The sequence below is a fragment of the Coregonus lavaretus genome (assembly GCF_964263955.1).
Source record: "Coregonus lavaretus genome assembly, chromosome: 20".
Classification (NCBI taxonomy): Eukaryota; Metazoa; Chordata; class Actinopteri; order Salmoniformes; family Salmonidae; genus Coregonus; species Coregonus lavaretus.
In genome coordinates this window covers 4540649-4564936 of record NC_140007.1, presented here as the reverse complement: position 1 = coordinate 4564936, position 24288 = coordinate 4540649, and the positions used below count along the sequence as shown (strand labels likewise).

At 43.4% G+C, this 24288-nt stretch overlaps 1 protein-coding gene across 1 annotated transcript in view; it reads right to left on the bottom strand.

Moving 5' to 3' along the window:
* LOC311147431 (sodium/potassium-transporting ATPase subunit beta-1-interacting protein 4-like) overlaps nucleotides 1–22184 on the bottom strand; it is a 109163-nt gene extending 86979 nt beyond the window's left edge. Inside the window, exon 1 of the mRNA XM_084184130.1 lies at nucleotides 21891–22184. Within this exon, the coding sequence (XP_084040256.1) occupies nucleotides 21891–21944 (54 nt within the window). The 5' untranslated portion in view covers nucleotides 21945–22184. The remainder of the gene's footprint in view (nucleotides 1–21890) is intronic.
* Between the last annotated feature and the right edge of the window lie 2104 nt (nucleotides 22185–24288).

Genomic DNA, 24288 nt, shown 5'->3' with positions numbered 1-24288 from the left:
ATACCAGGGTCCCAGAACGCTAAGGCAGACGCCCTGTCCCGACTATATGACACCGAGGAGAGGTCCATTGAGCCCACTCCCATACTCCCGGAGTCTTGTTTAGTGGCACCGGTGGTGTGGGAGGTGGATGCGGAAATCGAGCGGGCGTTACGTTCCGAACCTACTCCTCCACAGTGTCCAGAGGGTCGGAGGTACGTGCCGCTCGAGGTTCGCGACCGGTTGATATACTGGGCTCACACGTCACCCTCCTCTGGTCATCCAGGTATTGGTCGGACAGTGCACTGCCTTAGTGAGAAATACTGGTGGCCAACCTTAGCCAAGGACGTGAGGGTTTATGTCTCCTCCTGCTCGGTGTGTGCCCAGTGTAAGGCGCCTAGACACCTGCCCAGGGGGAAGTTACAACCCCTACCCGTTCCACAATGGCCGTGGTCTCACCTATCGGTGGATTTTGTGACGGACCTTCCCCCCTCTCAGGGAAACACTACGATATTGGTCGTTGTGGATCGGTTTTCTAAAGCCTGCCGCCTCATTCCCCTGCCAGGTCTCCCTACTGCCCTACAAACTGCTGAGGCCCTGTTTACACACGTCTTCCGGCACTATGGGGTGCCTGAGGATATAGTGTCTGATCGGGGTCCCCAGTTCACCTCTAGGGTCTGGAGGGCATTTATGGAACGTCTGGGGGTCTCGATTAGCCTTACCTCAGGTTTTCACCCCGAAAGTAATGGGCAGGTGGAGAGAGTTAACCAGGATGTGGGTAGGTTTCTGAGGTCATATTGCCAGGACCGGCAGGGGGAGTGGTCGGGATATATTCCCTGGGCAGAGATAGCCCAAAACTCCCTCCGTCATTCGTCTACTAACCTGACACCTTTCCAGTGTGTGTTAGGTTACCAGCCGGTTCTGGCACCTTGGCATCAGAGCCAGATCGAGGCCCCTGCGGTGGACGAGTGGTTTCGGCGCTCGGAGGAAACTTGGAATGCTGCGCACGTCCATTTGCAGCGGGCCATCAGGCGGCAAAAGGCGAGCGCCGATCGCCACCGCAGTGAGGCTCCGGTGTATGCACCAGGAGACCGGGTCTGGCTCTCGACCCGAAACCTGCCCCTTCGCCTGCCATGCCGGTAGCTGGGTCGGCGGTTTCTGGGGCCCTTTAAAGTCCTGAGGTGATTGAACGAGGTATGTTATAGGTTACAACTGCCCAGGTATTATCGCATTAACCCCTCGTTCCATGTGTCTCTCCTCAGGCCGGTGGTGGCTGGTCCACTCCAGGAGAATGAGGTGCGAGAGGCTCCTCCGCCCCCGCTGGACATCAAGGGGGCTCCGGCGTACTCAGTCCGGTCCATCTTGGATTCGAGACGTCGGACGGGGGGCCTGCAGTATCTCGTGGAGTGGGAGGGGTACGGTCCGGAGGAACGGTGCTGGGTCCCCAGGAGGGACATTCTAGATCCCTCCTTGTTGAGGGACTTCCACCGGAGTTATCCGACTCGCCCTGCTCCGCGTCCTCCTGGCCGTCCCCGAGGCCGGGGTCGGCGCACGGCTGGAGCCGCGCGTCAAGGGGGGGGTACTGTCACGGATTCAGCCGAGGCTGCTCCTCCTCCCTGCTCGGGCAGGCTTCGGCGTTCGTCGTCCCCGGAGTACTAGCTGCCACCGATCTATGTTTCGGTGTTTGACTTGTTGTGTCTGATTGTGTACACCTGTTCCCCATTATGTTGTATTGTATTCCCTATTTAACCCTCTGTCGTGCATTGTGTGTTGTGTGTTATTGTTCGTGTCATCGGCAGTGTGCGGGTCGTTAGTTTTCTCCGTTGTTTTGGAGACTGTTTATTTCACTGGCGACTTTTATTAAAGTACGGTTTCCAGTAGCTCTGTGTCCTGCGTGTGACTTCGCCTACCGCATTTCACTGTCTGTTCTGACAGTAGGGTCTTATCTTCATCATGATACCAATAGAAAATAATAGCAATCCTATTTTCAAAAGCATGTGAGTCTCATGTTCATGTTTCACAACCTCCGCTGGCTTTTGGAGTTGCCTATAAGCGATCAAGCAAAATCATAGGCCTACTCTTGATTTAGCCTACAATATTGCATGCTAAATGTTTCTGATCAGTGAAAGATGAGCAAACTAATAGATGAATCATACCCCCTCCACTTATTTGCCCAGCCAGAAACCATTTAACCAAACAGCCTATACTGTACAGACGGAGATTCAGTGAAACAAAATCACTGATTGATTATCTGACAAGTCAGTGAAGTCACAGGCTTTTGGTCGGGGGTAGGCCTAGGCTACTAAGCGACTGCGAGTGAAGAGCAAAGTAATCCACTTGTTAAACTACATAACATGGCAAAATGTTCTAATAAATGAGCCAACTAGACAAGATGATCATAAGCAGCACTCACCTCAATTTAGCTAACATTTCCCTAGCCTAATTGTAGCCAAACCAATATCCAAATGGAGATAAAATCATACATTCATTGATTTATCAAGACGAGTCTCAAAGCAGCACGATGGCGCTGTCCCAATGATCATCTAGTTGACCACACTATGCGTGGATTGGATGACTTTGGTAGTTCCACCAGCAACAATTTGATACGTCTTCAATTGCATTAGCCTACTTTACTCAAATATTTTCGTCATTCAGTGCTATTTATTCCCACAGTAAGTCTTTATGGATCCATCCAGTTGTGGTTAAGAAAACAGTGCACGCTTAGTTCAAATCAAATCAAATGTTATTTGTTTAGCAGATGTTATTGCGGGTGTAGCGAAATGCTTGTAATATCTAACAATTTCACAACATATACCCAATACACACAAATCTAGTAAGGAATGGAATTTAAGAATATATACATGGACAAGCAATGACAGAGCGGCATGGACTAAGATACATTAGAATATTATAGAATAGAATACAGTATATACATATGAGATGAGTAGTGCAAGATATGTAAACATTATTAAAGTGACTAGTGTTTTTTGTTAGTGTAGGTGACGTCGGGTCCGGGTGCCGCTACTGGAGCAACCGGGGATGCCTCAGCTGGCTCGTTAGGCTTCCATGCCTCAGCCGGCACATCAGGTTCACAAGACCCGGTTGGCCCGTCAAGCATCCGTTGCCGAGTCTACCGAGGATGCCTAAATTGGCTCTACAGGCTCCCATGCCTCAGCAAGCTCGACAGGTTCCGCGCCTCAACAGAAGCGACTGGGTCCCGAGTCTCAGGAGAAGCGACTTATCCGCCCCTGGTCCTTGTGACCGTCCCTCTGGTCAGCGTCGTCATGCGGCTGGGAGCCGCGCTTCAGGAGGGGGGTACTGTCACGTATACTCCCTCTCCGGCGTTCGAGGTCACCGGTCCTGGGACTCATCATTACGCGCACCTGCACGTCATCATCACTAACACCTGGACTCAATCACCTTCCTGATTACCTCCCTTATATATGTCACTCCCTTTGGTTCCTTACCTAGGCGTTATTGATTCTGTTCCTGTGTTTCATGTTTGTACGCTACTCGTGTTTCTTGTTTTGTTGCATGTTTTATTTATTATTAAATTCACTCCCTGTACTTGCTTCCCGACTCCCAGCGTACACGTTACATTATAACACTTATTCAAGACAGAAAAACAAAAAAATTCATAAAACATGTTCAAATCGAGTTCATTAAAAGACACCCGGTTCTCCGATTTTTAAAACAGACTTGGTCAGAAACAGAGTGACTATAATTGTAGGTAGCCCTAACTGTAATTGTAGACCCAGCCAAACAAATGTAAAATAACATTCAACACATAAACTTAGGATGTAGGCTACGTAAAATAACCTGGAAGACCTACCCTGTAGCAAACAAATTAACAAACAAAATAATTTGCATAGGCTATAGGCCGTACCTGTTGAACTTCTTTTTTTGTGGACTCTCAAAAAGCACTGCTTCCCGGACTCAGGGGGTTTCTGATCTTCGTCACAAATTAGCCACAGACTGAGAAGGTGCCCTCGGCCTCCACGGAGGTGGCCTGGATCGTGACAAGCGCCTCAAACAGGTGCTGCAGGTATTTTGACCTGTTTGTTGCTTTAAACATTTCAGCAGATCGGTTTTGCATTCGGCCTTGTTGGCATTCATTTTAGTAAAGCTTTGCCACACAGACATTTTTTAATTAGCTGCTTGTAAAACAAGAAAGAGACGGGAAACAAAGATGGATCCTTTTTTCATGCTTTCGCTCCGCACTCCACAGCTGAGCTTGATGAGGCTTGATAGTTACACACAGAGTGCAGCACTCCCAAAGCAATTTATTGGAAATGACAACAAGTGATAGTATTGGAGCCATTGAAATGAAAACAGAGATTTAGAAATAGAATCTCTGTAATGTGAGATGACTACACCACACCCACACTCACACACCACACACACACAGGGCCGACTCTAGCCGTAAGCGACATACAGTGGGGAAAAAAAGTATTTAGTCAGCCACCAATTGTGCAAGTTAAAAAGATGAGAGAGGCCTGTAATTTTCATCATAGGTACACGTCAACTATGACAGACAAAATGAGAAAAAAAATCCAGAAAATCACATTGTAGGATTTTTTATGATTTTATTTGCAAATTATGGTGGAAAATAAGTATTTGGTCAATAACAAAAGTTTCTCAATACTTTGTTATATACCCTTTGTTGGCAATGACACAGGTCAAACGTTTTCTGTAAGTCTTCACAAGGTTTTCACTCACTGTTGCTGGTATTTTGGCCCATTCCTCCATGCAGATCTCCTCTAGAGCAGTGATGTTTTGGGGCTGTCACTGGGCAACACAGACTTTCAACTCCCTCCAAAGATTTTCTATGGGGTTGAGATCTGGAGACTGGCTAGGCCACTCCAGGACCTTGAAATGCTTATTACGAAGCCACTCCTTCGTTGCCCGGGCGGTGTGTTTGGGATCATTGTCATGCTGAAAGACCCAGCCACGTTTCATCGTCAATGCCCTTGCTGATGGAAGGAGGTTTTCACTCAAAATCTCACGATACATGGCCCCATTCATTCTTTCCTTTACACGGATCAGTCGTCCTGGTCCCTTTGCAGAAAAACAGCCCCAAAGCATGATGTTTCCACCCCCATGCTTCACAGTAGGTATGGTGTTCTTTGGATGCAACTCAGCATTATTTGTCCTCCAAACACGAAGAGTTGAGTTTTTACCAAAAAGTTATATTTTGGTTTCATCTGACCATATGACATTCTCCCAATCCTCTTCTGGATCATCCAAATGCACTCTAGTCAACTTCAGACGGGCCTGGACATGTACTGGCTTAAGCAGGGGGACACGTCTTGCACTGCAGGATTTGAGTCCCTGGCAGCGTAGTGTGTTACTGATGGTAGGTTTTGTTACTTTGGTCCCAGCTCTCTGCAGGTCATTCACTAGGTCCCCCCGTGTGGTTCTGGGATTTTTGCTCACCGTTCTTGTGATCATTTTGACCCCACGGGGTGAGATCTTGCGTGGAGCCCCAGATCGAGGGAGATTATCAGTGGTCTTGTATGTCTTCCATTTCCTAATAATTGCTCCCACAGTTGATTTCTTCAAACCAAGCTGCTTACCTATTGCAGATTCAGCCTTCCCAGCCTGGTGCAGGTCTACAATTTTGTTTCTGGTGTCCTTTGACAGCTCTTTGGTCTTGGCCAAAGTGGAGTTTGAAGTGTGACTGTTTGAGGTTGTGGACAGGTGTCTTTTATACTGATAACAAGTCCATTAATACAGGTAACGAGTGGAGGACAGAGGAGCCTCTTAAATAAGAAGTTACAGGTCTGTGAGAGCCAGAAATCTTGCTTGTTTGTAGGTGACCAAATACTTATTTTCCACCATAATTTGCAAATAAATTCATTAAAAATCCTACACAGTGATTTTCTGGATTTTTCTCTCTCAAATTGTCTGTCATAGTTGACGTGTACCTATGATGAAAATTACAGGCCTCTCTCATCTTTTTATGTGGGAGAACTTACACAATTGGTGGCTGACTAAATACTTTTTTTCCCCACTGTAAGCGATAGGGGGCCCCCAACCCCCAAAAAATAAAACATTATAAAACATTATATATATATACTGAACTAAAATATAAATGCAACATGTAAAGTGTTGGTCCCATGTTTCATGAGCTGACATAAAAGTCAGTCTCCTGAGTGGCGCAGTGGTCTAAGGCACTGCATCGCAGTGCTGACTGTGCCACTAGAGATCCTGGTTCGAATCCAGGCTCTGTCGCAGCCGGCCGCGACCGGGAGACTCATGGGCGGCGCACAATTGGCCCAGCGTCGTCCAGGGTAGGGGAGGGAATGGCCGGCAGGGATGTAGCTCAGTTGATAGAGCATGGCGTTTGCAACGCCAGGGTTGTGGGTTTGATTCCCACGGGGGGCCAGTATAAAAAAAATTATAATGTATTCACTCTGGATAAGAGTGTCTGCTAAATGTAAAAAAGATCCCAGAAATGTTCCATATGCACAAAAAGCTTATTTCTCTGAAATTGTATGCACAAATTTGCTTATATCCCTGTTAGTTAGCATTTCTCCTTTGCCAAGATAATCCATCCACCTCACAGGTGTGGCATATCAATAAGCTGATTAAACAGCATGATCATTACACAGGTGCACCTTGTGCTGGGGACAATAAAAGGCCACTTTAAAATGTGCAGTTTTGTCACACAAAACAATGCCACAGATGTCTCAAGTTTTGAGGGAGCAGGCAATTGGCACACTGACTGCAGGAATGTCAACCAGAGCTCTTGCCAAATAATTGAATGTTCCTTTCTCTACCATAAGCTGCCTTACATTTGGCAGTATGTCCAACCGGCCTCACAACCGCAGACCACGTGTAACCACGCCAGCCCAGGATCTCCACATCCGGCTTCACACCTGCGGGATCATCTGAGACCAGCCACCCGGACAGCTGATGAAACTGAGGAGTATTTCTGTCTGTAATAAAGCCCTTTTGTGGGGAAAAACTCATTCTGATTGGCTTGGCCTGGCTCCCCAGTAGGTAGGCCTGGCTCCCAAGTGGGTGGGCCTATGCCCCCCCCAGGCCCACCCATGGCTGCACCCCTGCCCAATCATGTGAAATCCATAGATTAGGGCCTAATGAATGTATTTCAATTGACTGATTTCCTGTTATGAACTGTAACTCAGTAAAATTGTTGAAATTGTAGCATGTTCCGTTTTTCTATTTTTGTTCAGTATACTAGAATATGAAGTTGAATCTCCCTTTTCCTAAAATTAATGTATTAAGACAATTATGACGCAAAACATGGTTATTGTCCATAATTGTCGGTTACATGATTATAAGATAATTGTGCCAGCCATACTATCCGCTATCCCCTACTCCTCTATCCTAACCCCTATACCGTCCACTCTGTCCCCTAACCCCTCCACCCCTTCCCTGATGTCAGGTTGTTGTTTTCTCCCTGCACTAAAGCTTCTGTCTGTATATTTTAGGGTTGCCGAGGTAATGCCTGGTTAGACCAGGAGCGTCAAGGAGAGATAGAGTGAGGCTCTCTCTCTCTCTCTCTCTCTCTCTCTCTCTCTCTCTCTCTCTCTCTCTCTCTCTCTCTCTCTCTCTCTCTCTCTCTCTCTCTCTCTCTCTCTCTCTCTCTCTCTCTCTCTCTCTCTCTCTCTCTCTCTCTCTCTCTCTCTCTCTCTCTCTCTCTCTCTCTCTCTCTCTCTCTCTCTCTCTCTCTCACTCTCTCTCTCACTCTCTCTCTCTCTCTCGGCTTTGGCCCAAATGATAAATCAGGCAGCGATCAATAATTCAAACACTTTCATGCTTCGTCTCCTCTACCCCTCACAGCGTAAACGAGAGGGAGAGGGGGAAGGAAGGAACGTTAGACTAGAGACACAAAAAGAGAGTGCGAGAGGAGCGGGAGAGAGAGAGAGGCTCTGTTAAACCAGGCAGCGATCAATAATTCAAACACTTTCAAGCTTCGTCTCCTCTACCACTCAAAGCCTAAATGAGAGTGAAAGGGGGAAGGAATGATAGACTAGAGAGAGAAAAAAAAGAGAGGGAGAGAAGCTCTGTTAAACCAGGGATCTAACACAGAACACCTAAACGAGACTCGAGTCCTCATAAAAAATTTAAGCACAGCTCTTCACCCATGAATACACTGGAAGCATTAGCTCATCAGGTGAGAGAGAATGACACACACACACAACATTAGTTTCAGATATGAAGATGGCCTGCTCTAGTGGACTCTGTAGGTTTCCTAGCTTCCTGAGACTGTTGGTGTCATTATGGGTGGAAAGTCACCTTCCACCAGACCCCCTGAGTCAACACATACTGATAGATTGCCCTCTCCTCTCATGTCCTGGGTCAGACAGAATCTTTCCCTTAAAATCATACAGCAGTGGGCACCACGATCTAGCCTGACGACTCACACTAAGTTCTTCCACTGCTCTGTCGTTCGCAACATACTTTAGTCCAAGACTGAAGTTGTTTGAGGTGATGAGGGGTACGAGGGGTGTTGTACAAATCAAAGTCATCAGCGATTGGATCGTCTCTAATCAATCAGAGTGTCAAAGCCAATGACAAATTTTCAAACCACCGCTTTACCCAAGTGTGTTCTGGCTCTGGTCCAACCCATCGGTTTCTGGACCAATCAGACTGCCCTGCATTCGGAGAAGGGTCGGGGAGGTACTAAGATCCAGACTCATTGCGGAGAAGAAACTAACGTCCGTGGGCATGGCGTAGCATTTTGCCAGAGCAAGAAGTCTGGTTTGTTAGGCGAACCACGGTCCTCCTGATCACCAAATATCGACCACTCTGTACAGGCTGTAGTGGCTGCTGACTGTTCCAGCATTTTCTCCCTCACCTTTCTTTCTCCCCCTTTTCACCCTTCCCTCTCTCTCTCTCTCTCCACACACACACACACACACACACACACACACACACACACACACACACACACACACACACACACACACACTCACACACACACACACACACACACACGATTTAAAACTCAAGGTACAAACTCACCTGATTTACCCAGCTGAAGATCCCAGTCTCCTGGGCAATCACATGACAATGTTATTAACCTAAACACACACACAGGTCTGAAGGCAGACTGTGCTGTATTTTATTGCCGTCGCATTCGCTCCAGCTGCAGTAATTATAGCTAATGATGCATTAATAATAAAGCTATGCCGAGGCACAGGACAGATTGTGTGTGTGTGTGTGTGTGTGTGTGTGTGTGTGTGTGTTTGTGTGTGTGTGTGTGTGTGTGTGTGTGCGTGCGTGCTCGTGTGAATATGGAGGAGGGGTAGCCAGCAAATTGGGGCGACTTCCAACAACAAATAGCTCATGATTATTCATTGTCAAATTTGAATGTTTAATACTCTGGCATGCACCAAGTGAACTGGCAAGGAACGCACAGCATTACTAAAAAACAGCTTAAATCCTTTGTAATGTTTGGGAAATTATGTGATACACGCCAAAGACGGAAGTCAGTTTTTGAGGATAAAAGAAGCAAGTCTTTTCTCCCAATATTCTAACAACCATTAGCCTAGCATTTCTCTAGAATATATACCTTTTCTCAGTATAACTTTACTGGAACCCTGTCATAAGGCATATACATGAAAACACTGTGGTAACACTTATATTAGGCTATATTCCTTATAAACAATGCACTTGAGCACCAGTTTCTTTATGCGTTTTCATAATGCATTCATCCGACACACACACCGATGCCAACACAGAGACACCTTTTCTAGAGGATGGGAATGAGATAAGCACAGAACCATGACGGCTCCTCCTCTCCTCTGTTCTGCTCATCCTCTCATCTCTTCCCTCCCTCTCTCTTTTTTTTATTTCATGACAACACCTCACAGACACAGATGCAGATAGTCTCCACTGGCTCTGCCTCTGACTGTATCAGGGCTCTCGATGTGAGATTGTTCTCCCCCTCAGAGCTGGCTAGCCAGCGCCCCTCCTAGCCAAGCACATTATTTCTGAGTAGGGTGTTGTGCTTGTGTTGCGCTTGTGTTTTTCTTTAATACACATTATTCAAGGGTCATAGTTGAAGGGAGCTCTGACCTTCTACTCTATGAAAGTGATGAGGCAAGTAGCTTTGTAGGTTTTTAATTCTGTAGGCTTTTTGAATGGTCTTCAATGGGAACAAACATAGCGCAATGGTCTTCAGCACAAAAATGTAATGAAAGGCATCTGGCAAAAGCAAATTCATCCACAAACATTAATATAATGATTTATTTATCTTATATGATGATATAATTGTCAAGCCCATTCAAAAGAGCAGGGACATAAACACGGAAGTCTGACGTAGGAATGCGTCATTTGCACAGGGTATTACTTCAGACCAGTGTGTGTGTGTGTGTGTGTGTGCGTGTGAGTGCGTGTGTGTTTGCATGTGTGCACTTGTGTGATTGGGCACACAAAGCCACCGTAGCCAATTGGGGACCTCAGTCATCAATCACCCACTGTCCATGAAGCCAAATTCACCATCAACACGATCACTGGGGAGAGGCAATTTTGGAATTCTATTACATTTTGGTCGATGCACCTGTTCTGAGCTCAGTGGTCACACAAACTTTCACTGGGGAGAGGCTCTCATTACTATAGACCTGTGTGTGTGTGTGTGTGTGTGTGCGCGTGTGCGTGTGCGTGAGTGTGTGTTTGTGCCTGCCTGTCTGCCTGTGTGTGTGTCTGAGGAAGGCCCGAAAGATCGTCAAGGACACCAGTCACCTTAGCCACGGACTGTTCACTCTGTTAGCATCTGGCAAGCGGTATCGGAGCATCGGGTCTCAGCTTCTACTACCAGGCCATCAGATCGCTGAACAGCTAACCCTAGCTGGTTTATTCCCCTGGTCAGAACCGGGTAATATCAGGATGTAGGATGGGACATAAACCTAATAACTTCAATGACTCATTTATCTGAACAAGGGACAAAAAATCCTATAAATTAAAATGGCCAATTAGCTTAATTTCTCAGAGATCAAATTATATTTCAACAAAATAATGTTTCAGGAATGCTAAATCGTATCTGTTACTAACTACAGAAATGATTTCAGAGCAATCTTGAGATGGTGGGTGTCTAAATACTTTTTCTTGTGCTTTTTGAGGTGGAACGACCGTTCTAGGACCTGTTATTTTTTACTTGACTCTACTGTTATTATTATATTGTATTGATTCATGTAATGGATTGTTGAGGGAGCTAGCACATCAGCATTTCGCTGCACTTTTCATACCCGCTGTAAACTGTGTATGTGATTTGATTTTGTGTTCCTGTCTGCGTATGTGTGTGTCAGGTTCTACCCTCATATTTCACCACTTAAGACTCCACACAACAGGTCATCTTGAGGACAACAGACACTAAAAAACAAAACCGTAACCAAACGTCGTAAAACAACAATCATGAAAACGTTTGGTGACCAAACAAGTACTGTAGATGGAAGACTGACAAACTAGCCATTCTCTGAGGCAGTGCTATACAGAGAGCCATCCCAGCTGTCCTGAACGGTCAGTCAGTATAGAGGAACAAGAGGATTCCCAATCAATAGAAACTCATTATCCGCCTTCAGAGAGAGATCACCACTCGCTTCTCACTGCCTGGCCACGATGCAGCGCACCACCATTTAATTAGGGATGCCAATGATGCCATAGTGGTTTGATAAAATCCAGAAAGACATTACAAAGCACTCTACATGCCTTATTATCATCACATAGTCTGTGCCTATAGCTGTTCTATTTTAAGTCCAAAGCATTGTTCATGGTGTGTTATTTATGGTGGTCAAATTATATGATGCAGGGTAATGTATATCTTAGGCTAGGAAAAAAACCTAAGTCACTGTGAGGGCCTGTATGATCAGGAGTTTTTCCTGATCACACATGACCTAGCCTAAGCAGGAAAAACTCTGGACCTTTACAGTCCTTATAGTTGTGCCTTGGTTTTCAAAGATCACTCCACTCCAACCCCTGAGCACTCCTCCTCTCTCCCTTTTCTACAGGCCGGATCAAACTAATCAAAACGGAGTGAGGAGGTGTGCCTGACCTGACCCAACACAGGAAGTGTTTGGGGTATCCAGAAATAGTTCTGAGTAGAATAAGGCTGTTCCAGTGGTCTTCAGGGACTCTTTAGGAAGGCTGTTGACAGCTTTATACACCTCTTAACAAATTCCCCCACTACTTCTCTCTAATGAGGAAAAAAGGTCAGGGCAGAGGGGAGGGGAGGAGGAGAAACAGGTGTGTTACTCCGAGCAGGGCCGCGGGAGTGTGTGAGTGTGTTCTGTGTGTGTGTCTGTGCATTTCTGTCTGTGTGCATGGGGGAGGGAAGTACTGTTTTGTCATAGTATTCAATAAATGTTTGATGAGTGTGTACTATGTATGGAAGGAAGTAGGGGTGTTTACTCTCTCTCTCTCTCTCTCTCTCTCTCTCTCTCTCTCTCTCTCTCTCTCTCTCTCTCTCTCTCTCTCTCTCTCTCTCTCTCTCTCTCTCTCTCTCTCTCTCTCTCTACATCTCTCTCTCTCTCTCTACATCTCTCTCTCTCTCTCTCTCTCTCTCTCTCTCTCTCTGTGTCTCTCTCTGTCTCTTTCTACCCCTCGCTATCTCTCTTTTGTCCAGTACCCTGTGGTGCCCAGTGTAGAGTGAATTCCCAGGGCCGGACCCTGCTGGCTAAACAGGTGTTACCAACAAGACAGCCCTTCCAGACAGGGCTCTAAAAATGTTAATTGGTAGCACTGGTGCTCCCAACTTAAACAAGTTAGGAGCACCAAATCAAATTTAGTAACACCAGAAAATAAGATTTTTAAATCGATTGAGATACAGCCTATATTGGGCCTTTATGATTTTTTGCTACTTTTGAAGCACATGTTGTGCTCCAGAAAGTAATATGTAACACTGTAAATACATTTGTTTATTATAAAAGTAGTGCTCAGAGATTAGTGCTTTTTGAGGTCGGTTCGGTTTGATTATTTAAAAAAATATTAGTTTTCGGTTTCGATAATTTGTTTAGAATGCTGTAACGACACAGAATAAAACTATTAATGAAAGTCCCATTATGCTAGTGACTGCCCATTACTGCTTATCACTTATTAAACATTTATTTACATTACTTTCCTTTAATAAAATATTTGTTTTATTTGATGACTTTATTATTTCATTCCAAGTCATCAGCTAATTTTGTAGTTCTTTAAAGTAAATAAGGCATACTTTTATGACTGCTGAATACCAACTATCAATCACTAAGATAATGTATTTTCAGGCTCACGAAGAGATCTTGTGTTCTCTCTTCTCTCAGTCTCCGTATCTTCTCGCACAGACCGGACAAGTTTAAGCGGGCGTGCAATGGATTATGGTCGTTGTAGTTAATTACCACGTGTGTGTAGAATGTAGAATTCTGTATGTAGAATATTGGCCTACTACATCGCACAGGAGGCTTGATCTGATGTACAGTATCTCTACAGAAACTGCACACCGAGCTCACAGAAAAAAACTGAATGAAATGGAAGTCAAATAACTGAACCGACGTTGATCGATTACTTGCTTAAAAAAAGAAAAATATCTGAAATGTTGGTTAATCACTCAGCACTATATAAAAGCTAAAATGTTGATATGAATACCTGTCATTGAAATTACAAAGTAATTTGTGGAATATTAGGTTTCTACATTGTGTAAAAGCACAATGAATTACATTGAAAATTGTACACAATCCATTCATTGCTATGACCATTGATCTCCTGAAGAAGCTATCCCTTTTCCTTTATTTCTGTGCCCCCAAATGTTTGGATATACTGGTAAAGTTACCAGGTTGTTAGCCAGCTAGCCAATGAGATAACAAGTCTGAACAAAGTGTAAACAAATGGTTAAGGACGCACAAGTAGTTTTAGAATGGTCCACGACATGGTTTATGCGGTCCCGACGATCCGCTATAGGAAGATAGAAATGTTGTGCCGGTAATATGGGTCAGATCTTTTGACCTGGTTGGTCTAGAAGCAAGCCGTGTTCGCTGTGGTAATGGTGCAACCATGACGCTAATGAATCTGCACTAGCTTGTTTCACTAGGGCATTCGGAAACAACGGTACAGCGAAGCTTTATCATTACAACAATTATTATCTGGAAGATTTTTTTCATAGTCGCACAGTGCTCCCAAAATAACACATCTGCTCACACAGCAAAATATTTCATTGCATATGCGAAAAAATTGGTCGCACTTTAGAGCCCTGCTTCCAGGCCTTCAGAAGAGGAGGAAGGAGGAGGAGGAGAGGGAGAGAAGAGGAGTGTTGGGAAGTAAGAAGGTCAAGGAGGAGGAGAAGAGGACAGGTAGCTAGCTGTTAATGGCCAGACCTGTGTTCTTGACTTAGAGAGGACCTTTCTCTCCTTTCCATTCCAGTGAGGTGTTAGCTTTCAACAATGGTTTCAACGGGGTCATCGAGGAGTAAGTAAGCCTCATTGAGAAGAGAGGAAAAGCCTCCGAGGCCTTCTATATCGTATAAACACACACACACAATTTTTTACATTTTAGTCATTTAGCAGACGCTCTTATCCAGAGCGACTTACAGTTAGTGGGTCTCCCGGTCACGGCCGGCTACGACAGAGCCTGGATTCGAACCAGGATCTCTAGTGGCACAGCTAGCACTGCGATGCAGTGCCTTAGACCACAGCCCAGCTCATATGAAGAAATGGATCTGCTACTGTACATATAGACATTGGTGAATTATTTATGAGGTAAATAGAAACAAGTAGAAGTTCTCATGTGAAAAGCGCTCTAAAAAAGGACAACATCCTGTCTCTCTGTATGTGTGCATGTGTGTGCATGTGTTTGTGTGTCCACATGTGACTACCTCATGAAGTTGGTTGAGAGAATGCCAAGAGTGTGCAAAGCTGTCATCAAGGCAAAGGGTGGCTATTTGAAGAATCTCAAATATAAAATATATTTTGATTTGTTTAACACTTTTTTGGTTACTAAATGATTCCATATGTGTTATTTCATCGTTTTGATGTCTTCACTACTTTTCTACAATGACAGGTAGTGTATGTGTGTCACATTCCTGCCTTGGGGTGACAGTTGACAACAGCCCTGAAGCCCCCCTGTCACGTCCGAAGTAGAGAGCATTCTGGGAGGAGAGAGACAGATCTCCAGGAATCTCACAGTCAGCCAGGTAGCTACCCCTGGGGCATCAGGGGACAGATAGCAGGGAGAGGAGTGAAACACCCTGGGAGAGTGGAAAGAGTGCTGCAGGATGAGGGTGATGATAATATTATATTTCCACAACCATCATTCACACTCTGAGAGGAGCTATTTCCCATGCAGTAATGGAGCTTTCTGGACTCCTGCTTAACTCAACAGTCTTGAGATTAGGCAATATATGAGAGAATAAATTAAGCAGCATATTGTTAGGGACAAGGAAATTAGTATGGGTCTCATTGTAACTCATTGTACTACAACAGGTACAGTGGGGGAAAAAAGTATTTAGTCAGCCACCAATTGTGCAAGTTCTCCCACTTAAAAATATGAGAGAGGCCTGTAATTTTCATCATAGATACACGTCAACTATGACAGACAAAATGAGAAGAAAAAAAAATCACATTGTAGGATTTTTAATGAATTTATTTGCAAATTATGGTGGAAAATAAGTATTTGGTCAATAACAAAAGTTTCTCAATACTTTGTTATATACCCTTTGTTGGCAATGACACAGGTCAAACGTTTTCTGTAAGTCTTCACAAGGTTTTCACACGCTGTTGCTGGTATTTTGGCCCATTCCTCCATGCAGATCTCCTCTAGAGCAGTGATGTTTTGGGGCTGTCGCTGGGCAACACGGACTTTCAACTCCCTCCAAAGATTTTCTATGGGGTTGAGATATGGAGACTGGCTAGGCCACTCCACTCCTTCGTTGCCCGGGCGGTGTGTTTGGGATCATTGTCATGCTCAAAGACCCAGCCATGTTTCATCTTCAATGCCCTTGCTGATGGAAGGAGGTTTTCACTCAAAATCTCACGATACATGGCCCCATTCATTCTTTCCTTTACACGGATCAGTCGTCCTGGTCCCTTTGCAGAAAAACAGCCCCAAAGCATGATGTTTCCACCCCCATGCTTCACAGTAGGTATGGTGTTCTTTGGATGCAACTCAGCATTCTTTGTCCTCCAAACACGACGAGTTGAGTTTTTACCAAAAAGTTCTATTTTGGTTTCATCTGACCATATGACATTCTCCCAATCCTCTTCTGGATCATCCAAATGCACTCTAGCAAACTTCAGACGGGCCTGGACATGTACTGGCTTAAGCAGGGGGACACGTCTTGCACTGCAGGATTTGAGTCCCTGGCGACATAGTGTGTTACTGATGGTAGGCTTTGTTCCTGTTTGAGGTTGTGGACAGGTGTATTTTATACTGATAACAAGTTCAAACAGGTGCCATTAATACAGGTAACGAGTGGAGGACAGAGGAGCCTCTTAAAGAAGAAGTTACAGGTCTGTGAGAGCCAGAAATATTGCTTGTTTGTAGGTGACCAAATACTTATTTTCCACCATAATTTGCAAATAAATTCATAAAAAATCCTACAATGTGATTTTCTGGGGAAAAAAATCTCAATTTGTCTGTCATAGTTGACGTGTACCTATGATGAAAATTACAGGCCTCTCTCATCTTTTTAAGTGGGAGAACTTGCACAATTGGTGGCTGACTAAATACTTTTTCCCCCCACTGTATCTATTTATACTGTACTGTACATGGATTGAGGTTGTGAATTGAAGGGTTTACATCACTTTACTTGAACCCCTTTGTCATCTACATTTTACACAACACTGTCATAAACGCTAGCCACTCAAGTCAAGTAGAAATCGGTGCTACAAAACCGTGTGCCAAAAGTGCTCGGAACGGGCACAGCGATTGAGCAACCATTTAATGGGAATAGGCTACAGACCAAGCATGGTCACACATAGGAGAACCAATCAACTGTGACCTGATAGGACCTGGATGACATCACCATGGCCCCCTTGTGAACTCTGACCACTGCTCTGACCACGTCAATAGTCTAGAAATGGAATCATAGTTCTAACCACAGAATGGAAATGTATTCCACAAATTCTATGGTTCCCACAGACAACCCAGCATAATGTTGCAGGATCATCACACACTAACAACACAGTAGAGTGTTTGAAAGAATGGTCTGGGCTGGACTGGCTGGGTAGATAAGAAATGAGTTCAGGAAAGAAATCCCATGTGCTAATCTAGCTGGTCATTAGGAGAGGAAGCGACCCAATCATGACATGGTCTCAAAAGACCAATTAGTGGAACACATTTCAGAATATATACAATTTATTCTCTCTCTCCCTACTCCCTTCTCCCATGTCCTTGAACCTAATCCCTGGTGCATGGAATGAATTACCAGTGTTTTTGTAACAAATAAAAGAGAAGGTTCATGATATTTTAGCTGTTGCCATGGTTGTATACAAGGGGCTTACCCAACCTCTCTGTGTGAGAGAGCTCTAGTAATGCCATCATAAATAACCTTCTCACACCCTGTTTCCTCTACTTCCCCCTTCAGGGTGGTGGAGAGAGAGTGAGAGAATTGGTGAGGGCACTAGAACAGTCTGCAGCACCCGGCCTCATCCTACTAGAATCTGAAGTGAAATGTCTACTTTTTTTCTGATGATCTGGTGCTTATGTCCCCAACCAATGAGGGGCTACCGCAGCACCTAGATCTTCTGCACAGATTCTGTCAGACCTGGGCCCTGACAGTGAATCTCAGTAAGACAAAAATAATGGTGTTCCAAAATAGGTCCAGTTGCCAGGACCACAAATACAAATTCCATGTAGACACCATTGCCATAGAATACACAAAAAACGATACCTACCTCGGCCTAAACATCAGCACCACAGGTAACTTCCACAAAGTTGTGAACGATCTGAGAGACAAGGCAAGAAGGACCTTCTACGCCATCAAAAGGAACATAGAATTCGACATCCCAATTAGGATCTGGCAAAAAAATACTTGAATCAATTATAGAACCCATTGCCCTTTATGGTTGTGAGGTCTGCTCACCAACCAAGAATTCACAAAATGGGTCAAACACCAAATTGAGACTGCAGAATTTTGCCAAAACTTCCTCTGTGTACAACGTAAAACACCAAATAATTCAGGCAGAACAGAATTAGGACTAGGGCTGACCCCATTTAGTCGACTGGTCAATTGTTTGGTCAATAGGCTGTCGGTCTACTGAGATTTCTTTTTAAAATGTTTTTTCAACCATGGTGTACAAGACACCTGTCTGATTCGTGCCTGTCTGAGTGGACTGATCCATTGTGGAGGCCGTGGAGATGGCACAGTCCATCAGTCTAAGAAATTATATATGGTTATATTACGTAAGAACAATGGTGCATCACAAATAAAAAATAATATTATTTTATAACAAATGCGATTTCTCCTGTGTTTGATAGAGGTCGCTGTCTGCATTTCAGAAACACATCAGTGTGCTGTTGAATTGACACCTTTTCCTAGACCATGTTGCTATGTGCATAATAGCAAAGTTAACCAGCATATTGGTGTTGAGAACAAAGTGGCGGAGGCAGCAGCAGCGTTAGGAGACGAGAAAACAGCCCTTGCCTTAATTGTCTAAAAGAATGAGGAGAGAAGCAACCCCAACTTAATTAGGTCTATAATCAATAGCCTAACTGTTAAATGTGCCTGGCTTTATAAATCATCAATATATCTACAGAAAAAAGACAGATCCTGCTTCTGTTGCCAGTTTGAGTGTTTGTTTAATATCCTACTGATTCCGTGAGCACCAAGCCTCACGCAACAATTTCACAAAGTCAGCTGTTTTTAATCTTTGCCATACTGTAAGAAAGGCTTGACACTTTTTTTTTGTTAGACCAGCATCTCTGGTATTATTTATCATTGATTTAGTGTTGTTGACACTGTTCCAAATTTTCAGAAAAATTATATTTATAATAATAATAACCCTCCTTTTTCCTTGATCTCCTTCTTATTGTTATTATTACTATTATTATTATGATCATCATTATTATAATAAGTCATATCATTAGTAGGCTTATTATAGCAGCCTTGTATAACCGCCATCGAGCTGTAGGCCTAAGAGCGCATCCTGTTTAGTCTCTGTAGCTCAGCTGGTAGAGCACGGCGCTTGTAACGCCAAGGTAGTGGGTTCAATCCCCGGGACCACCCATACACAAAAAATGTATGCACACATGACTGTAAGTCGCTTTGGATAAAAGCGTCTGCTAAATGGCATATTATTAATACTGTAACTTACTTAGGCCTATATTTCAATACTTATATAGGCTACTGTATCAATCAATAATTTATACGTTCATGTCATCACACAGCATATGAGTCATTCATGATGTGAAATGCAATCAAGCATTTTAGTTTTAAAATAAAATAACAAAGTGACCATTGAATAATTAGCGTAAACAAGAAATAGGCTTTCTGTAATAAAGGCATTACAAAAAAAAAAAAAAAAAAAACATTACAACAGACTCTCTGGTACACTTATCATTTATTTAGTGTTGTTTACATTCTTCCAAATGAACATAACATGCACGCAGTGCTTGCTCCATACCTTTTCTTGATCTTCAGTATTTTCCACAACTAGTCACATTGATTCGACTTCCCCTTTACCTCCTGCGCAAACAGTAAACATTCCTCCGTTTTGAGTTTATTTGTCACGTCCTCTGCATCCATTTTGCTGTCACATGTGTTACGGTGTTCAGAGTTTGTTATATATCCAATTTATTGATGTGATTATGATATGCTATAGGTCAGGCCCTATTGGTCACGTGCATACGATGCATACATGTGTCATGTAAAAAGAGAGCTAGGGTTGAGGGAATAGCGAATGTTTTTCCTAAACAAATTAAAGATTTCGGTAACATAAATTTTTTGACAGAAATGGCTATAATTATGTTGCAGCAACACGGACAGCGTGATACACACTGTTAATGTTCTGTGGTGGTCGCTGCAGCAGGGAGGAGAGAGAGACAACGGGTGCTAGTCACATAGTCACTTGCTGTCTTTTTTTTTTACACAGCGCAGCAAGTCTGAGCCAGGCCCAGCACAATCAAATCAATTGCGGTCGGACTCCCTCTAGCCATTTGTGTGTCTTAATTATTTAATCAAAGAGTTCGCTTAAAAAATCAGACAAGCTCAGTGCATATAGTTGATTTGATTAAAACACATACGATGTGTCTATATATGGAAAAATACACTTTTAGCCTTGCTATTGAGAGAGGCCGCCGTAAGCAGACCTGGCTCTCTCGGGAAGGCTATGTGCACACTGCCCACAAAATTTGGTGGAAACTGAGCTGCACTTCCTAACCTCCTGCCAAATGTATGACCATATTAGAGACACATATTTCCCTCTGATTACACAGATCCACAAAGAATTTGAAAACAAATCAAATGTTGATAAACTCCCATATCTATTTACACCAATGTAAATACAACCCATATTTATCTGTCTATTTATTTTCCCTTTTGTACTTCAACTATTTGCACATTGTTACAACACTGTACATAGCCATAATATAACATTTGAAATGTCTCTATTCTTTTGAAACTTTTGTCAGTGTAATGTTTTCTGTTAATTTTTGATTGTTTATTTAACTTTTGTTTATAATCTATTTAACTTGCTTTGGCAATGTCAACATATGTTTCCCATGCCAATAAAGCCCTTTGAATTGATTTTAATTGAGATAGAGTGAGGCAGCGAGAGAGAGAGATGACCGAATTCAGAATGGGGAGGGGGCACTAACGACAAGTTCACAGCTACTATGTGTAAAATGTCATGTCTCGCGCTCCACTGATCACAACCGGGTAACAATCTCTTTCCAGCAGGTTTCAACTCGCTGATGCCCTTTTGCTTTGTGGATCACAGGTTCCCATGGTGCTTCTGGGACAGATGGAAGCTTGCCTACAAAACGATCTATCCAAACTCAACTAATAGGATCATACATCACAGTCACAAATGGATCAACTGTTTGATAGCAGGATATTTGTGAAATCATTGAAAGCCAACAAATGTTTGTTTGTTTTCTCTGAGGTAGGATTACACACACTGACTCAATGTGTGAAAGTGGTTTGACTGATGTACTCTGATGTGTCACACATTAATACCTTTAGCGGAGAAGACACAACAGTGCTGGTGTTGCACAAAACACCAATAGGCTACTGTGTCAATGGTCACTGCACAAACATTGGATCGCAGTACACACACGTAGGCTACAGTAAAATAATTTGGTCAGCAGAGGTGTGCGAACATATCTTTGCACCAGTGTCATGTCATTTAACCTGGTGGCTACCCACTGGGCACAGACTTAAATTCAACGTCTATTCCACGTTGGTTCAACTTAATTTCATGGAAATGACGTAGAAACAACGTTGATTCAAAAAGTGTGTGCCCAGTGGGATATTGCATTTGTGATGAGTTGATCTGGCCCAATAGCTGTGTATAATAACTGTGTAGGTCATAGTGGTGCCAGATATATATTCATTTTGTATAAACATGATCTGTCATTAGGACTAGGAGGGCCACATACTGTAGCTTGTGGTTGAGGGAGTGCAGTGCAGAACGCACACACCACTCTTTGAGTCTTGCCATATGTCCCTCATAAATCGCAGAGTAGCCTATCCTCATGGAACGGGCGAGGTAAAGGAACGAAACAGTGAGCTACAGGTGTAGGTTAGTTTGGGCACATAATACCGTATGCCAAATAAGTATATGTATCCTATATAAGATCTCACTATAACTAGACTCATAAATTCACACACGAAAACACCGGTAGTAAAATTGGCAAAAATGATTTAAAATAAATTAGTGTTTCACCCTAAACCGAATTCCATTTTCTAAACAAACACAAGAAACAGGGCAAATTACACTTTTTGTATTAGGCTATAGAAATAACGGGCCACCACTCACCAGCTGGATCGAGCAGAGAAAGATGAGCGTGCATCGGCCGCTGCAGCACCCCATTGTGTCAAAAACTAAATAGCACTCGAGAAACGGCAAGAAAAGGTCCTTAGAACGGTCTACACTGGGTCACTGGCTATCGCGGAGACCTTTCAATACAACGAATGGCTTCAAGCTCGGTTCACTGAAAACTGCGTAGGTAAACTCCAGGCTCCGGCATCCCATGCTTTTTCTGTCCCCCAATGATTGCTTTGTGTATGAGAGGGGTGGCTTGGGTTGATTCTACCGCTAGCTTTCGAGTTGACTAGCTGGATTTCACGCCGGTGCGCGTGTGTGTGTGTGTGTGTGTGTGTGTGTGTGTAGCGTATAACAAGGGGGAGGTGGAGGGGGCTAGTCGAGGGCGTCAACAAACTAACGGTGCCCTGTGGCACTGGTCTGTGATCTCACCTGGTCTCTGTAGTGTTTTTTTTCCAGAGTTTAAAACACAAATATCAATCATAGGAACTCTTTTCATAACCTGTTGTATTGAATACACAATTATGCAGCTACTGAATGGCACCTCTCTCATGAGAGCAATTGAGAGATGAGACCAAAACCCTGATGACGGAACTTAGGTGCCACACTCTGGTCATTTGACGTAATTACACACTCATCTACAGCGCTATGAACGCCTTCCATCCTCTTCATGTATTTCTTCTGATGAGCTCTTATAAAATATTAGACTATTGTGCCTTGTCTTATTCATCTTATTCTGTATTTTAAAGAAACTGCTGACTATTTACCAAATGTGTATAGGGTTAAACTCATGTGGGTTGATAAAGAACTGACAAGTCAATCCACCCGAAAGCTTTGAAAGGGCATTTACAAAGGTAAACGCAATCAAACGCATCATAAAATATTCAGTAGTGAATGAAGGGAAATAGATCCACTAGTAGAAGACTAAGTGGTAATAGACTGTATGTAAATAGGCTCCATAGACTGTAAGGCTCCATTAGTGGTGTAAAGTACTTAAATAAAAATACTTTAAAGTACAACTTAAGTAGTTTTTTGGGGTATCTGAACCTTACTATTTATATTTTTGACAACTTTTATTTCTAAAGAAAATAATTTACTTTTTACATTTTCCCTGACACCCAAAACTACTCATTACATGTTGAATGCTTAGCAGGACAGGAAAAGGGTCAAATTCACACGCTTGTCAAGACAACATCCCTGCTCATCCCTACTGCCTCTGATCTGGCGGACTCACTAAACACACATGCTTCGTTTCTAAATTATGTCTGCGTGTTGGAGTGTGCCCCTGGCTTTCCGTCAATTAAAAAAAACAATCATTTGGCCCCATCTCGTTTGCTTAATATAAGGAATTTTAAATGATTTGTGCTTTTACTTTTGATACTTAAGTATAGTTAAAACCAAATACTTTTACTCAAGTAGTATTTTACTGGGTGACTTTCACTTTTACTTGAGTCATTTTCTATTAAGGTATCTTTACTTTTACGCAAATATGACAACTGGGTACTTTTTCCACCACTGGGCTCCATAAACACTGTATAGAGGGAAACAGTGAGAAGATAAGTGATAGAAAGCAACATCTCCGTAGATTTCAATTTGAGTATATGAGTGAAACATTTTCACATACAGTGCATTCGGAAAGTATTCAGACCCCTTGACTTTTTTTGTTACGTTACAGCCTTATTCTAAAATTGATTAAATTGTTGTTTTTCCTTAATGAATCTACACATCAATCTACCCAATAATGACAAAGCAAACACACGTTTAAAGAAATGTTAGCTAGTTTATTAAAAATAAAAAACACATTTACGTAAGTATTCAGACCCTTTGCTCAGTACTTTGTTGAAGCGCCTTTGGCAGCGATTACAGCCTTAAGTCTTCTTGGGTATGATGCGACAACCTTGGCACAACTGTATTTGGGTAGTTTCTCCCATTCTTCTCTGCAGATCCTCTCAATCTCTGTCAGCTATTTTCATGTTTCTCCAGAGATGTTCGATCGGTTTCAAGCCCAGGCTTTGGCTGGGCCACTCAAGGATATTCAGAGACTTGTCCCGAAGCCACTCCTGTGTTGTCTTGGCTGTGTGCTTAGGGTCATTGTCCTGTTGGAAGGTGAACCTTCGCCTCAGTCTGAGGTCCTGAGCGCTCTGGAGCAGGTTTTCATCAAGGATCTCTCTGTACTTTGCTCTGTTCATCTTTCCCTCGATGCTGTCTAGTCTCCCAGTCCCTGCCGCTGAAAAACATCCCCACAGCATGATGCTTCCACCACCATGCTTCACTGTAGAGATGGTGCCAGGCTTCCTCCAGACGTGACGTTTGGCATTCAGGCCAAAGAGTTCAATCTTGGTTTCATCAGACCAGAGAATCTTGTTTCTCATGGTCTGAGTCCTTTAGGTGC